Source organism: Lepidochelys olivacea, assembly GCF_965140295.1.
Source record: "Lepidochelys olivacea isolate rLepOli2 genome assembly, chromosome: 3".
Classification (NCBI taxonomy): domain Eukaryota; kingdom Metazoa; phylum Chordata; order Testudines; family Cheloniidae; genus Lepidochelys; species Lepidochelys olivacea.
In genome coordinates this window covers 3,205,655-3,220,688 of record NC_140413.1, presented here as the reverse complement: position 1 = coordinate 3,220,688, position 15,034 = coordinate 3,205,655, and the positions used below count along the sequence as shown (strand labels likewise).

Below are 15,034 nucleotides of genomic sequence, written 5' to 3'. Positions count from 1 at the left end.
CAGTTAATTGGGGTGGCTACTGATTTACGCTAGCTTAGTCTCTGATGCATAACTTGCCTAAATCAAGTCACAGGAACTAATTATTCTGATCATAGTTTGCTGGTTTGTGAAATTCAGTGGGTTCTTAATCCGGTGAGCCAGTCTTTACATTAGAATCCATCACCCCAGTTGTTATTCGTTTGTTCTCTTCCTGTTACTCTCAGCAGAGGTGCCCAAGACACTGATCTACACCTATTCCTGGAGGGGCTTTCTCCATGTTAGGGTGGAGGGTCATTGGAGGCAGGGTTTCCTTCTGTAAATACACAGATAGTCTGAAGGGAGCTGGGTTCCCATATGAGTTTAGGATTGTAACTTTGTCAAAATGATACATGATCATACAAGCCATGGAGGGGGAGAGCTAAAAAAGGACATGGCACTTTTAATTGCTAGAGGCCTCTCTCTGTCCTTTTAGTTTCTTGTTTTCAGGATTCTCGCTGTGGCTGATAATCTCCTCCCTTAAAAATAGGTGGTGTTTGGACTCCCCTATTCATCATAGTTGAAAGCAATCTGCCTGGAATAGCCTTGTGTTCTTCACATACCCTAAATCGGTGTTCGCCAAACTGCGGCGGGAGGGGGAGGGCAGGACTTCCACTGACAGGGCAAAGACTGAGCACAAGAGCAGCACATGAGGAAAGTTACATGATCTTGGAGCCGCCGCTATTGCAGACAGATTCCCACAGCTGCTAGTAAAACAGGCAGCTCATTGAAAGTCTTCTATCTTGCATCTCGTGTGGCACCTAGTTCAGCTCACAGGTGTAGGGTGGAAATGTGGGCAACAGCCCGCCATCCCAAGCGTCTCTCTTTCTGCTCCCTTGATGCTCAGCCTAGTTCCAGATCACAAGAGGCCTGGCCCTATGGAGCCACCTGTGGACGCTGTTGTCCCCACCTCAAGCAGCATGCAATCTCCTGGTGAGTCGGGGAGTAGGGAGGGGAGTACAGGAAAAGAGATCAAAGTAAATAAAATGGTTAGGAGAAAATGAGGCAGCAAATGGTGTGAGGGGGTATCATCCATATTCCAATTCATCGCAAGGGAAAGGGATACTCCACCAAACAGTGGGAGACACTCCCCTAAATAAAAGTTCTGGTGAGCTCAGCACTGTCCTAACACTACTTTGCCCTTATAGTCCTCTCTGTCTAGTGGTTTACAAGGTGGGTAATTTCTCTGCCTCAGTATCCCCATCTATAAAAATCCAGTTATGTTCTGCAAAATAATAGCACTACATAGTTGTGCATCGATCATTTTGCAAGTAAATTGGTGTTTCTTCTGGTATCAAAGTGCCTAAGTCCAGCTGGATATTTTCCTCCTTATTCATTCTCACCAGGAGTGAGTCTTGGTCAAATTCTGCCTTCAGTGACTCGTGTGCATCCCCTTTGTGAAGCTGAAATTCATTAATCTCTGTAAAACTTTTGATATCCTATAAAGGAGAGTGCAGAGTTTTACGGAGGTAGAAATCAATTCCCCTCCACAGTTTGTTTTTTGTGGTTTAAAAAAAAAAGCTATTGCAAAACCAAACAGTGTTGGAAGTTTTTTTTACTAAATTCTTTTTGGCATTGAAGCAGTTCTTAACAAACCTTTCTTTTCCTGCAGTGTTGGAAATCTAGTAAAAGATGGAATTGACTAGAAATGGTCAACAGAAATGAAACTGACTAATCTCTTTTCATTGTCCAAGCAGGGTGAAGAATACAACATCTAGACTTAAGTCTTTCAGTTCCAGTATAATTTTGACAATTATATAAGGAATTTAAAAAAAGCTAGAGGCCTGCTGGTGTTCCTTTAGAAAGTGCAAGAGGATTTTATCTATTCATGCTGCTAGCTGTAAATGATTTGCAGTTTAAAGTAACAATGCTGTTACTGTAAACTGCCTCTAAGCCACATTTTACTGTGGTTGAGTTTTAAGCCTGGTTATTGCTTTCCACGAGCGTTCTGGCCTCTGCAACTTTATAAAGACACATTTTCCAGGATAACAGATATCAAAAGTATTTCACTGCTTTTGCATAGCTATTACTAGGTCACCAAAATTTTTAGCTGTCTTGCGATAATGATAGTGACAAGGTCCCTGCCACAGAGAGCGTGCAGTCTAAATAGACAATGTGGCGGAGGAAGGGGGAGTGGATATAGTAAAGTTTAGCATGTTTTGTTCCAGATTCTTGGTATCTTTTTAGCTTTGTGTACGTTTAGTATGTTTTGCTGAAACTCCTTAAAAATGGTTGTAGAGAGCTTCCCGGAAAGTGTTTAAGGGGAACTTAAGAGAAGAAGCAAAGGCATGTTAGACCATGGAAATGGGAGGGGGCTAATTCAGCCAATCAGTTACTTGCATAACTTCATGAAATAAGAGATTCTCTATCTTTAAAAAGGTAGACCTATTAGGTGAAGTCTAGGACACTGTCAACATATCCAATTGCAAACCCTTACTCTATATATAAAAATACATCTGTTAGTGACCCATGTCACGCTCCCCAGACTTTTCGATCTGGCTATGACTCTAGTGCAGACTCTTGGGGGTGGGAGGAAGGGGTTGGGGAAGCTACCAGTCCTGTTCTTGTAATTTAGTCTCCATTGTTCATCTCATTTCTCCCTTTTGCTGCCCTGGATAGTGTGGTGCAACCCAGGGGCTAAATTGAGCAAGTTCTACAAAGCAGCACACTACTGCCCTTTATCACCGGACTGTGGCCTGCAAAAGCCACACTATGAAATGCTACGTTTTACTCCAAATGACAAGATGGATCATTTTGTGCTGGGGCCTCTAGTCTCAAGTTGCTGCATCCGTTACAAAGACGCGGGCAATGTGAGCGCTACATTTGGCTGGCTGGCCTTTCAATTACCGAAGCCTAGGCACTCCCGAGGCTAGAATCTTAAGGCTATCAAAGATTTCACACAGGGTTTGTAATCTGGGCCTCAGACTTGGTCAAAAATCCTCTTAAAAATAGTCTTGAAATCAAAACCAGGAGACTAATTTCTTAATAAGATGTTGCCGAGAATACATCACTCCCACCATTTCAGAAAGGAATAGAAATGTGATGCACTTTTTCCATTCTCCCACAGCAGTTTACCTTGAGCCTGGGCATGATGAAATTTAGGATAAAGGTCACTCCCTCCCTTCAGAGGAGGAGACCATTTAGAAATGTGGGGGAAAGTGCATGGAGCAGCTCCGAGCCAAGATGACATGGCTGTGGGGGAGGGGATAAGTACTTGTTTGCGAAGCAAAGTGCTGGATGGCTGATTAATCATTGTCTGACCCCACTGGCTGGTTGGAGATTCATCACACCATACTTATTCCCTTTCCTGGATTTCCCAGGTTGTTTTGCCTTTGGGATAGGGATAGTCTGCCTCCTGGGTTGGCACCCTGGAAATAAACCAGTGTGGTATTCTGTAATCTAATGGCTGGTTGCTGCCAACGTACCGGTTTGAAGAGCAGCATTTTTGGTGGTTTGACTCTCAATAGTGGCTCCCACAGACATGGGAAAAACAGTTGTTCCCTGCCATAGCTAGGGGCAGCCCAGTGTTGCATTGGAAGAAGCTTTTGTCCAAGGTGAAGGTCACTTGAACAGAAGTGCGAGGGATTTTAGAGTAACAATAGAGATAACTGGAGGCAAAAATGTAAGATGCTAGCTTCAGGGGGCAGGAAAGGGGGTTCTCTTGCTGAGGTTCTGAAGGTCAAAGCTTAAATGTCCCTTTTCACTTATTCTGACTTGTGGGGCCCTCTGACTGCACTCGAAGAGGGCAAGTTTATCTAAAGACTGGCACATGCAATGGTCAGGGGTAGTGACTGAGCTATTTTGTTAGCATTGAGAGCAGGGGGAGAGAAGAAACATGTATTTGTGGGAGCGTCCTATGTAGCTTGTCACGCATTCCTTGTAGATTAGACCAATCCCCCCAGGGAAGTAGGGGAAGCCTTCGTCCATATGATATTTAGGACTGTGCTGGAGAATTCATTCTGCTAGGGCAGGTCTGCCATAGCTGAGGAGAAATTTCTAATGTCTGATTTCTGGGCTTGGAACTCTCCAGAATGCACCATGTCCTGGAATCTCTGTAGTCTGAGATGGCTCTTCAGCTTGCTACACATGAACAAACAGGTGTTTGCCTTTGCGGTCATCATGCATAGTTCAACACTCCGTTCCACTTGCAGCATCCATGGTTAATACCGAGCTCTATAGGCCTCTTGTGTTGGTATTCATGATGCTGGAAAGTCACCAGTACGAGGTCTGTGGCACGAAGGTCACACAAACAGTGGCCTGCATGACTTCTATGCTCTTACTGAAGAATCTTTGTAGAAGCTATTGACTATTTGATATGTGGGTGGGGGAGGAACTAAAAATCTCACTCAGTGGCTGCCTTGAGGACAATATAACTTAAATGTGGCTGCACTAGTTTTTTGGGAAAGCCTGTAACTCCTGTGAACTTCTCTTCCTTAGGTTACGCCTGCCGGAATGTTGCCAGCTCCTCTTCTCGTCAAGGTAAGTGTAAAGAGACTGACTATGGTTTGTGACCTTTTCTGTGAAAATCCAGTAAGAACATAATTCTGAGAGATATTTTGCCTCTTGTTTACAGCTAGAACTCATGTTAACTATGATGTCAAAGGAGATGTTGCAGTTGTACGTTTCAACTCGCCAGATTCAAAGGTATTGCTTTAATCCCCTATGATTACTAGACATTCCTTTTTCAAAAAGGATAAAGTGAGAACAGAAGTAATAGTTCAGAGAAGGCATTGAAAATTATTAGAGGATACATGGTTTAGATTGGAGGGGACACAATCTATAACAAGCTGTAACAAATGAGAAGGTATGTCAGGTGCTCCTTTTACTCTTTTCTACAAGAGTAAGGGGGTATCTGCTGAAATTGAAGGGAAATGCATTTAAAGCTAACCAAGGGAAATTTCTGTACACAGTAAACTAACTAGTGGAATTCATTGCCACAAGATCTCATTGAGTCCAAGAGCTTACTAGGTTTCAAAACAGATGATCCATTTTTATGTATAATGAAGAACATTCATAGCTATAGTATATAGAACTTAACCGTTTAAAGGGGTCATAAATCCTGATGCTCTAGATCACAAACCAATCACTGTCTGACGAGTTTTAGGAGGGAACTTCCCCTATGGGCAGGTTATTTCATAATAGCACGTTGTGAGGTTTCATCTTCGAGGCACCTGGTACTGGCAAGGGTCAAGGACAGGCCCCTGAACTAGATGAATCACTGCAGTCTGCTGTGCAATTCCTGTGTTCCTGTGGCACAGACTCAAGGTATCAGACTTTATAGCAGAACTCTGCCCTGAGTAATTTGGCTGAATACAGCATTATAATTGTACCAGGCGATAGGCTTTCCCTGCTGTCCCGGGAAATTCCCAAGCTATGTATCCTCTGCCCTGCATGAAACAAGTATACGAAGGTGTCGAACAAGAGGGAGTTACTTGCTCTGGGGAATTTGAAGGAGGGGAAGTGGACTTTTCCATTCCTGCCTGCCACTAAGCTTTGGCTTTTTATAGCGGTTCTTTCTTTTCCCTTGAAGTCTTTTTTTTGAAAGTGGGGAAACAAAGGCATGCGCTCCATGAGGGGCTGAACTCTGCCTCTGTCTTTATTCTGTATTTACAGTGTTCATTTGTCTGCAGGTCAACACTTTGTCCAAACAACTGCAATCAGAGTTCACAGAGGTAATGAACGAAATCTGGGCCAATGAGGCGGTCAAAAGTGCTGTCCTAATCTCTGCAAAGCCAGGCTGCTTCATTGCTGGGGCTGATATCAAGTAAGTATTGGGGAGTAAAAGCCACCTGCTGACTGGTGCTTTGTCCACATTGTCTTTGTTAGCGGACAGGACTATTCTCTTATGATCTGGGATCCTGTGTGACATGAGCTTGCTATCTGTGCTTCCTCAATAGTGAGACAGCAGTCTGATCACCAGATCTATCCCTGTGTATCTTGACAGAGGTTTGCTTACCAGGACCTGGAGCTGAGATAGCTTGGAATGGTGGATTCCCCATCACTGACAATTTTTTGGATGTCTTTCTAGAAGATCTGTTCTAGGAATTATTTAGGGGAAGTTCTCCGGCCTGTGCTATGCAGGAGGTCAGACTAGGTGATCACGATGGTCCCTTCTGGCCTTGGAATTTATGGATCATGGCTGGTCAGTGCGGCCCACTAAACTCTAACACATTGCCAGCACTTCCATGAATGCAGAGGTGCGTTCATGGTGGTGGAAAAACAGTTTCCCAACTGATTACCATGAGCTAAACAGCCTAGCTAGCTTGAGCATTGTATGCTGGGATATGAGCCACGCATCAAAGGAAGGTATGTGCTGTAGGCCTCAGGTTCCTTGCATTGGCAAGTTGCTGCCTTTTGGATACGCAGCGTTTTGGACTTCCCTGCTGTTGGGATGTTTAAACACAAACTGCACACTGTCTTGCTGGTCTGAGGGTTAACAGTGAACTCTGGTTTGCTCTCTGCTAAACTCCGTCTGCTCAGTTGTTAGCACATCTAGACTTCAGGGTGACGTGGGAGACTTCTTTCCATACCCAAGGTTTCATATTGTGGGTTCTCTGGAAATAGCAGTGTAACAATGCTGCCTGTGGTGGGACACTTCTCAGAGTATCAATTCAGGACAAATTACTTAGAGCAGGGCAGTTACAGCTGGGTTTTTTTGTTTTTTTTTTCTATTAAGGCAAACGGAACCAGCCAGACAGAGAGGACTTTGGTCTCACCCCACTGGCTAACCATAAGTCACACAAGCAATTCCCTCAGACACTCCAGTTTCCCAGTATCCCCACCAGCGCCACTCATTATGGGGACGAATGGTTATGAAAACCAATACCCCAGTAAAAGAGAAAAGGTTCTCTCAATCCCAAAGGACCAATCCCCAGACCCAGGTCAATATACAAGTCAGATCTTACCCACAAATCATGCTGTTGCCAATCCTTTAGAATCTAAAAGTTTATTCATAAAAGGAAAAGATGAGAGCTAGAATTGGTTAAATGGAATCAATTACATACAGTAATGGCAAAGTTCTTGGTTCAGGCTTGCAGCAGTGATGGAATAAACTGCAGGTTCAGATCAAGTCTCTGGAGTACATCCACAGCTGGGATGGGTCATTCAGTCTTTTGTTCAGAGCTTCAGTTTGTAGCAAAGTCCCTCCAGAGGTAAGAAGCAGGATTGAAGGCAAGGTGAAGGTGCTGCAGCAACCTTTTATAGTCTCTTGCTATGTGGCCTCTCTTTCTTTGTTCCAAAGACAAGTTATCCAGCACATGGCATGAAAAAAACCTTAGGGCTTGGCTACACTTGCGAGTTAGAGTGCATTAAAGCAGCCCCGGGCACCCTAGCTCACTCCCCGTCCACACTGGCAAGGCACGTAGCACACTCTGACTCCATGGCTAGAGCACTCCTGGTACTCCACCTCGGTGAGAAGGTTTTTTTCATGCCGTGTGCTGGATAACTTAATGCATGTTGCGCCTTGACTGAAATGACCGGGCATCAGTGTGAATGAGGTGTTGCATTACTGCACTCTGATCAGCCTCCGGAAACATCCCATAATCCCCTTAAGTCAAGTAGCCGCTCTTCTCCTTGTTTTGAACTCGCTGTAGGAATGCGGATATGCCTTTTGAAAGCTCCAGTTCTGACAGCGGGCTGCTTATCTGCTCCGAGACAAAGGAACCATTACTGTGGAATGCCCTTGAGGGAGGGGGGGGACTGTCTGAACTTACAAGACAGTATGCTGACATGCTCTCAGGCCCCCCAAAAAGCTACTCTCTCTCCCCACACATACACACAACACACTCCCTGTCACACTCCACTCCACCACACCCCCCATTTGAAAAGCACGTTGTAGCCACTTGCATGCTGGGATAGCGACCACGATGCACTGCTCTCCGTGGCTGTTGCAAGAGCTGCTAATGTGGCCACACCCGTGCGCTTGTAGCTGTCAGTGTGGACAGGCTGCAACGCTTTCCCTACTGTGCTCTATGAAGGCTGGTTTAACTCAAAGCGCTCTACATCTGCAAGTGTAGCCATGCCCTCCGAGTTCTGTCCATAGGCAGGTCCCTGCAGACCTTGCTGAGTCACAAGGCGTATCTGCCTTTTCTCAGTGGCTCAGCTGTACAGCTGATGGTCCTTAACGGGCCATCCAGCAGGCTAGGCAGAGCTGACACCAACTTGTCTGGGTCACCCAGAAGCAGAGCACAAGTTTGAACTACAGACAGTCTAGAGCCAATACTTATAACTTTAAATACAAAAATGGTACATGCCCAGAGACAGCATAATCCTAACCAGCCAACCATCACCTTGTCTGAGACACCTTATTTGACCCCCTTTGTACAAGATTTGGTGCCACTACAGGACCTTGGTTGCAACAATGATCTATACAGTCCCAGTTCATGTCAATAACGTCACAAGCAGCTACTTGGCCAGGGGGCAGCTGTAATCTCTGTGCCCTTCAACAGCTCACTGTTTTCCTTGCCCACCCCGGGAAGGGAAGAGATTCTCTATAAAATGTGCCTTGGAGGAGGAGGAGACCAGCCAGAGCGAGTATTTTATTTTTATTTTTTGAAAAAAGACAGGTTGAATTCAAAGGCTTCCTTTGGCCTCAGCATGAAGATCCTGCTCTCCTGGCCCTTGCTGGCTGGTTCCAAAGGACACTAACCGGCTAGCCGTTTCAAATTGGCTGAGTGTGTGAGATCAGAGTGCTGCTTTACAAATTATCCTACTCTCCTCCACCCTCCCGAAGAGGCAAGTGTTTGCAAAGCCTTTTGTGTGAGCTCTTTCCCCCCTGCATTTGATCTGCAGACGCACTCTAATGCAGTGGTTCAGCCCACCAGTCTTAGCAGACTTCCTGCATTGCTTGGCACCCTAGGGCTAGGGGGTTATACTGATCCTGCATCTCTCTTAATAAAGCTGTGGGGGGTAGGAAGCCGTGCCTGAAGCACTCCCCACTTCACTGATGCTGTCTCCGCACTGCTATGCACATCTGATCCGTCTTTCTACCCTGCTGCAGTATGATCGAATCCTGCAAGACCATTCAGGAAGTGACGCAGCTTTCTCAGGAAGGACAGAAGATGTTTGAGAAACTTGAAAAATCTCCAAAGCCCATAGTTGCTGCCATCAGCGGCTCCTGCCTGGGAGGAGGACTAGAGGTACTGTAGGGAGTTTCAGGGCTGCAGGGCAGATGCTGCAGAGGTCTCTGGGCTACTTGGGAGAATTCAGCTCCATTCCTAAGAGTACAGAAATGGGATTTCAGGCCTCATGGCAGCCGGCAAACCTGCTGAATTCTGTTTATGGTAAATGACCTGTTTTGTTGCATTTGAGGTCTCTGGCATAGTCATCCTTCTGCTTAGCTTGTGAGACATTGTGATCTAAGTGCAGGGATGGACCAGGCCAGTATTTGGATGGGAGGCCTGCAGGGAGAATACTAGAGCTGCCGCAAGAGACATTGGTGTCTTGACAGATGTCCCTCTGTCCCCGTGTTGATCCGCTACCTTAGCGCTGTGCTAGGGGGTGTGTTACTGCAGTTGAGAGAGACAGTTCAGGTCCTGACCACTTGTGTTCCTTTATAGGCCCTTGTTAGAGTGGGGGTGTAAAATGGGTGTCTTGGCCAGATCCCACCTTGAGTAATTGTACCCATCCTATCTACAGTCCCCTTGTAATTTCAGATGGGTACAGTGTTACTTCCTAGTCTGAACTGTTTAGTGTTATGCGCTATCAAATAGCTACTGCATGCCCCTAGTGAGGATAGGAAGGTGAGAGGATCTTGTCTCAGAGCGTGGTAGGCAATAAGTGGTTAGCCTGAAAGTTGTAAACTGCAAGACTCTTCTGGTGTCTCTGGATGAAAGGCATTGTTCAAATGCAAGATTGTTATTGCTAGGAATGAAATCTCAAGGCTCGTGTGTTGCGTCCCTCGGCCTGTCTCTGTGCTATCTAGACCTCACCGATCTCGTGAAGAGTCTGGGCTTGGTGTCAGCATGGGGGTAAATGCCATCTTCAGAGCCACAGGGTTAATCTGTAAATAAGATTATGCTCTGATTGCACTTAATGAGATTAGCCAGTTAGAACCAGATGCTTTTTAAAGGACCCTGATTGGGGTGCAGCTGGGATCTGTGACCACATAGGACCCAATGTCCATCTCCAGAGCTGGCGGAGACAAAGAGGGAGTCCCAGGCAGTTCTGCTCACGTAGAGGGTGGCCATGGGGTGTATTGATGGGCCCTGGCATTTTCCGCAGTGAGATGTTCTGGAAGTGCAAACTATTCTATTGGATATATTTTTGTCTCCTCCAAGGTTGCTGTCTCCTGCCAATACAGAATAGCTACCAAGGACAAGAAGACAGTATTGGGCACACCCGAGGTGTTACTGGGTCTACTGCCAGGTGCAGGGGGTACTCAGAGGCTGCCAAAGATGGTAAGTTAAGAGGATGCGCAGTTCCTTTCCTTCACATCGCTATCTCCAGGTCTGACGCCCTCTGTCTGTCTTCCAGGTGGGACTTCCTGCTGCCTTTGACATGATGCTGACAGGGAAGAACATCCGTGCTGACAGAGCAAAGAGGATGGGGCTGGTTGACCAATTGGTTGATCCACTAGGTCAGTGGCTAAGACTCAAGAATTGTCTTAAAACTACTTAAGGGACTAATCTGTTGCCCTTTGGATTAATTCCTCCAATTTGATTAAATGGGTAGAGAAGTCTTTGATGCGGTCATTCATCTAATGGGATACAGAGTTTATCATCTGGGCTGGGTGCTCGTTTCCAGAATCTCAGCTTTTGGGGAGGGAACAGGAATCACAGTGCAGGGTATTCAGGGTGCAGAGCATATGTTTTACATAAGCTAAACGAATTTGTCAAGGTTAGAATTCAGAGTGGATCTGTTTCCCTTTTTGTGAGCAGATAAATTTGGATAGGACCTGCATTCTTCATTGATCATGTCTTACTAATTGAGCACATCAAGTGATAAATCCATGGTACACCCACATCTTGAATATTACATGCAGATGTGGTCGCCTGATCTCAAAAAAGATATATTGGAAATGTTCAGAAAAGGGCAACAAAAATGATTAAGGGTCTGGAACAGCTTCTGTATGAGGAGATATTAATAAAATTGGGACTTTGCAGCTTGAAAAAGAGACTACTAAGGGGTGGGGATATGGTAGAAGTCTATAAAATCATGACTAGTGTGGAGAAAGTAACTAAGAACATGGTGTTTACTCCTTCTCATAACACAAGAACCTAGGGGTCACCAAATGAAATTAATAGGCAGCAGATTTAAAACAAACATAAGGCTGTATTTCTTCACACAATGCAGAGTCAACCTGTGGAACACTCTGCCAGAGGATGTTGTGAAGGCCCCAACTATAACAGGGTTCAAAAAAGCACTAGATAAGTTCATGGAGGACCGGTCCATCAATGGCTATTAGCCAGGATGGGCAGGGATGATGTTCTGAGCCTCTGTTTGCCAGAAGCTGGGAATGGGCGATAGGGGATGGATCACTTGATGATTCCCTGTTCTGTTCATTCCCTCTGGGGCACCTGGCACTGGCCACTGTCAGAAGACAGGACACTGGGCTAGATGGACCTTTGGTTTGACCCAGTATGGCTGTTCTTATTAAAGGTAATGGATATCCCAAGACCTGGATTTCAGGGCAGTATCTGTGCTCTGCATAATGATAGGTGATCTGCTGTTTCTCCAGTGACGGGAGAACCCCAGAGCTTTGGGCACTCAAAATTGCTAATTCACTTTCAGTTAGAAGGGGAAAATGCCTTGCCAATTGCAGTCATGATCTGAAGTGCTAAATCTGTTGATCCCTGCTATTCCTGCACTGAGGGACCTTTATTGGCCGGTGGCTTATTGGAGTGGGGAAGCTTTAGCCCAAAAAGTGAAAACTCAAGAAAGCTTTAAGCATCTGAAAATGGGGCTTAGAATGGAAATTATTGTGCACTATTAAATTCTGGCAGCTGATCCTGCCATAATAGTCAATTATTGTGCTTGTTTCCTTGGGCCAACACCTGGTGAAGGAAGTGTGTAGGCCTTTTAAACTCTCAACTGAAAATGCTGTCTTCCTGTCCTCCACAAGTGCAATGGATAAGGTCCCTTGCTTCTGTATCTTGCATCTCTCCATCTTGTCTGGATTAACACGGTCAGCTTTCTTCTAATTCGGTAAATTGACATTTAGAAGTGCCCCAGCATGTCGGTGAGTTTGATGTAAACCCTTTATGGTCACTTACCCAGCATCGCGCTGCACTTCAAAAAGGGGCAAATATTCCTTGCTGTACCTTCAAATCATCTTGGCTTATTATGAAGGTGCCATGAATTTTGAGCAACATAGTTAAGCCAACCTGATCCCCAGTGTTGACAGCACAAGAGCAGCGGAAGAATTCTTCCATAGACCTAGCTGCTGCCTCTGGGGGAGGTGGATTACCTACGTCAACAGGAGACTCTCTCCTCTTGGTGTCAGTAGTGTCTATGCGGAAGCACGACCGTGGTGCCATTGTAGCATTTCAAGTGTGGACAAGCCCTCCGAATGTCCCCGCTAAATGCAAGGTAGGAGAGGATAGGATGGATTGTTTAGCATAAGTAGTTAACCCCCATTGAAAGGGACTATTCGGGGTGAAGTGGGCAGTTAATGCCTCTGCAGTCGTAGGGTAAATAGTGGGTTACAGATGGATGTAATAAGCCATCAATCCAGTGCCTTTAAGGGCAGGTCTACACTGAACGTGCTGCATTGGCATAGCTGCGCCACTGTAGCGCTTGAGTGAAGATGCTCCGACGCTAACAGGCGAGAGCTTCTCCTGCCAGCGTAGTCGCTCCACCTCCACGAGAGATGATCGCTAGGTCAACGAGAGAAGCTGTCGCGTTGACATAGTGCTGTCGACATGGGAGGTTAACGTCGACATGGCTGTCGCTCAGGCGTGTGGATTTTTCGCACCTCAAGCGACGTGGTTATACCGACATAGGCCAGGTCTACACGACAGACCTAAATCCACGATTTTCAGTGTCTCACAAAGTTTTGAATGTAAACTTCCAGGCTCATCTTTTGAAGGTGTTGTGCAGGTTTCCTTTGAGGATGAAGACGGAGAGGTCAGATATGGAGTGATCACTTTGTAAAAAGTGTTCACCCTTGGGTGATGAGGAGTGCTTGTCCTTGTGTTTTGTGTGAGTTCATTCAGGAGCATAGTGATTGTCTGGTTTCACCCATGTAGCTGCTGTTGGGCATCTAGTGCACTGGATGAGGTACATCGCATGTTGTGATAGGCCTGTGTAAGTAAGACCCATGGATCCTGAAAGTTGTTGAGCTTGAGTATTGATCATTATAATGCCTACAGGTTTGGCAATTCTTATGGTAGGGTCTTGTGCTGCTTTGAGCTGGGGTGCCCTGGTCTGTGGAGAGCTTGCTTCTGATGGTGAGGTTAGGGTTTTTTTAAGAGAGGGTTTGGGATAGATTTCTTTCAGGATGTGGTCCCCATAGAGTCTGGTTTGTAATAACTTAATGATACCTCCTATGGGTTCCAGAGTTGGAGGGGGAGAGGTGGTCAGAAGGTTCTCTTGGGGTATCTGGGTGGCCTGTTCCATGGTGTAGTCTACTTCTCAGGTGGAGTGTCCTTGTTTGAAGGTGGTTTTGAGCTTGTTAAGGTGCATATTCCAGACTTTCTCCTTGGAGCTTATTCTGTGGTATCTCAGTGCCTGGCTGTAAATAACCGATTTCTTGGGGTGTCTGGGGTGCTACTGGATCAGTGAAGGTAAGTCTGGTAATCACTGGGTTTCTTGAATGTAGTTGTCTGTAGGGTTCCATTGCTGAAGCTGATCATGGTGTCTAGGAAGTTGATGCTGGTTTGGGAGTGTTCCAGAGAATTTGATGGATGGATGGGTGGTGGTTGTTGAAGTTGTGATAGAAATCTACGAGGGAGGTTAGGTAATCTGTCCAGAGGATGAAAATATCATCAATGTATCTCAGGTACATCATTGGTTTTGTGATGTATTTTTTTTCCAGAAATTCTTCCTCAAGGTGACCCATGCACCCCCATGCTGGGGGTTGGACTAGATGACCTCCTGAGGTCCCTTCAAACCCTGATATTCTATTATTCTATTCAATTCTATGTAGAGGTGTACATATTGGGAAGCCATCCTGGTACTCAAGGTTGTTCCCAGGGTTTGGACAAAGTGTTTTGTTGTTGAATGTAAAATTATGATAGGTGAGGCTGACATGTATTAGTTGAAAAGGTTTGGGGTGGAGATCTGAGTGTTGCCCATTGTCTTGTAGCTATTCGAGGCAGACGACGATGCTGTCACTGTGAGGGATGTTGGTGTCTAGGGAGATGACCTCCATGGTACAATGTGTTAACTACTTATGCTGAACAGTTTGTTCTATCTCGTATTTAGCTGTGACACTCTGGTTACCTTTCCCAGACCTGAAGAAGAGCTCTGTGGAGCTTGAAGATCCAACGAAATATATTACCTCACCCACCTTGGGTCTCCAATATCCTGGGACCAGTCCGGCTACAAAGCTGCATCCAGCAATGGCTAATATACTCACTGCCTAGTCCTGTGAGGTTGTTAGCCCACCCGCACTGGCGTTACTCAGAAAATGCCATAATGTTGAAGCTAAATTACAGCTTTGTGCCTTCCTTAAAAGCTGTTTGCTTAACTCTTTGGTACTTGATTTCTCTATCAGATAAAACAGTTCTGTGGTCTGGGGTGGAGCTATAGAGATCAGCAGAGGTGCGTCCACTTTGGCCTGATCTTTACAGAGAGAGCTGTTTCTAACAAAATACCTCCCCATCATGTAATCCTGCAGGCTGCATTCCCCCTCTCTGACCCATCCTTTCTGTGTTCCTAGGACCAGGCACCAAAAGTCCAGAAGAACGAACAATTGAGTACCTGGAGGAGGTAGCGATTGGCTTTGCCAGAGGACTAGCCGATAAGACAGTGTCCCCCAAAAGGGAAAAAGGACTGGTCCAGAGTAAGTGCATGTGATACAGGCAACAAAGCTTAACTTAAAGGCTTCTTAGTGGGTTAATTCAATTCTGCCTCTAGA

At 45.7% G+C, this 15,034-nt stretch overlaps 1 protein-coding gene across 3 annotated transcripts in view; it reads left to right on the top strand.

Moving 5' to 3' along the window:
- Positions 1 to 15,034, top strand: part of HADHA (hydroxyacyl-CoA dehydrogenase trifunctional multienzyme complex subunit alpha) — a 38,736-nt gene that overhangs the window by 2,376 nt on the left and 21,326 nt on the right. The window contains exons 2-9 of one of the 3 annotated variants that reach the window (XM_084623157.1): positions 863 to 948; positions 4,453 to 4,494; positions 4,589 to 4,659; positions 5,646 to 5,779; positions 9,014 to 9,152; positions 10,293 to 10,412; positions 10,489 to 10,591; positions 14,837 to 14,959. In XM_084623157.1, coding sequence (XP_084479283.1) covers positions 863 to 948; positions 4,453 to 4,494; positions 4,589 to 4,659; positions 5,646 to 5,779; positions 9,014 to 9,152; positions 10,293 to 10,412; positions 10,489 to 10,591; positions 14,837 to 14,959 — 818 coding nt within the window. Of the gene's footprint in view, positions 1 to 862; positions 949 to 4,452; positions 4,495 to 4,588; positions 4,660 to 5,645; positions 5,780 to 9,013; positions 9,153 to 10,292; positions 10,413 to 10,488; positions 10,592 to 14,836; positions 14,960 to 15,034 lie in introns of those variants that run through there. The other 2 variants (XM_084623155.1, XM_084623156.1) reach the window with 2 other exon arrangements.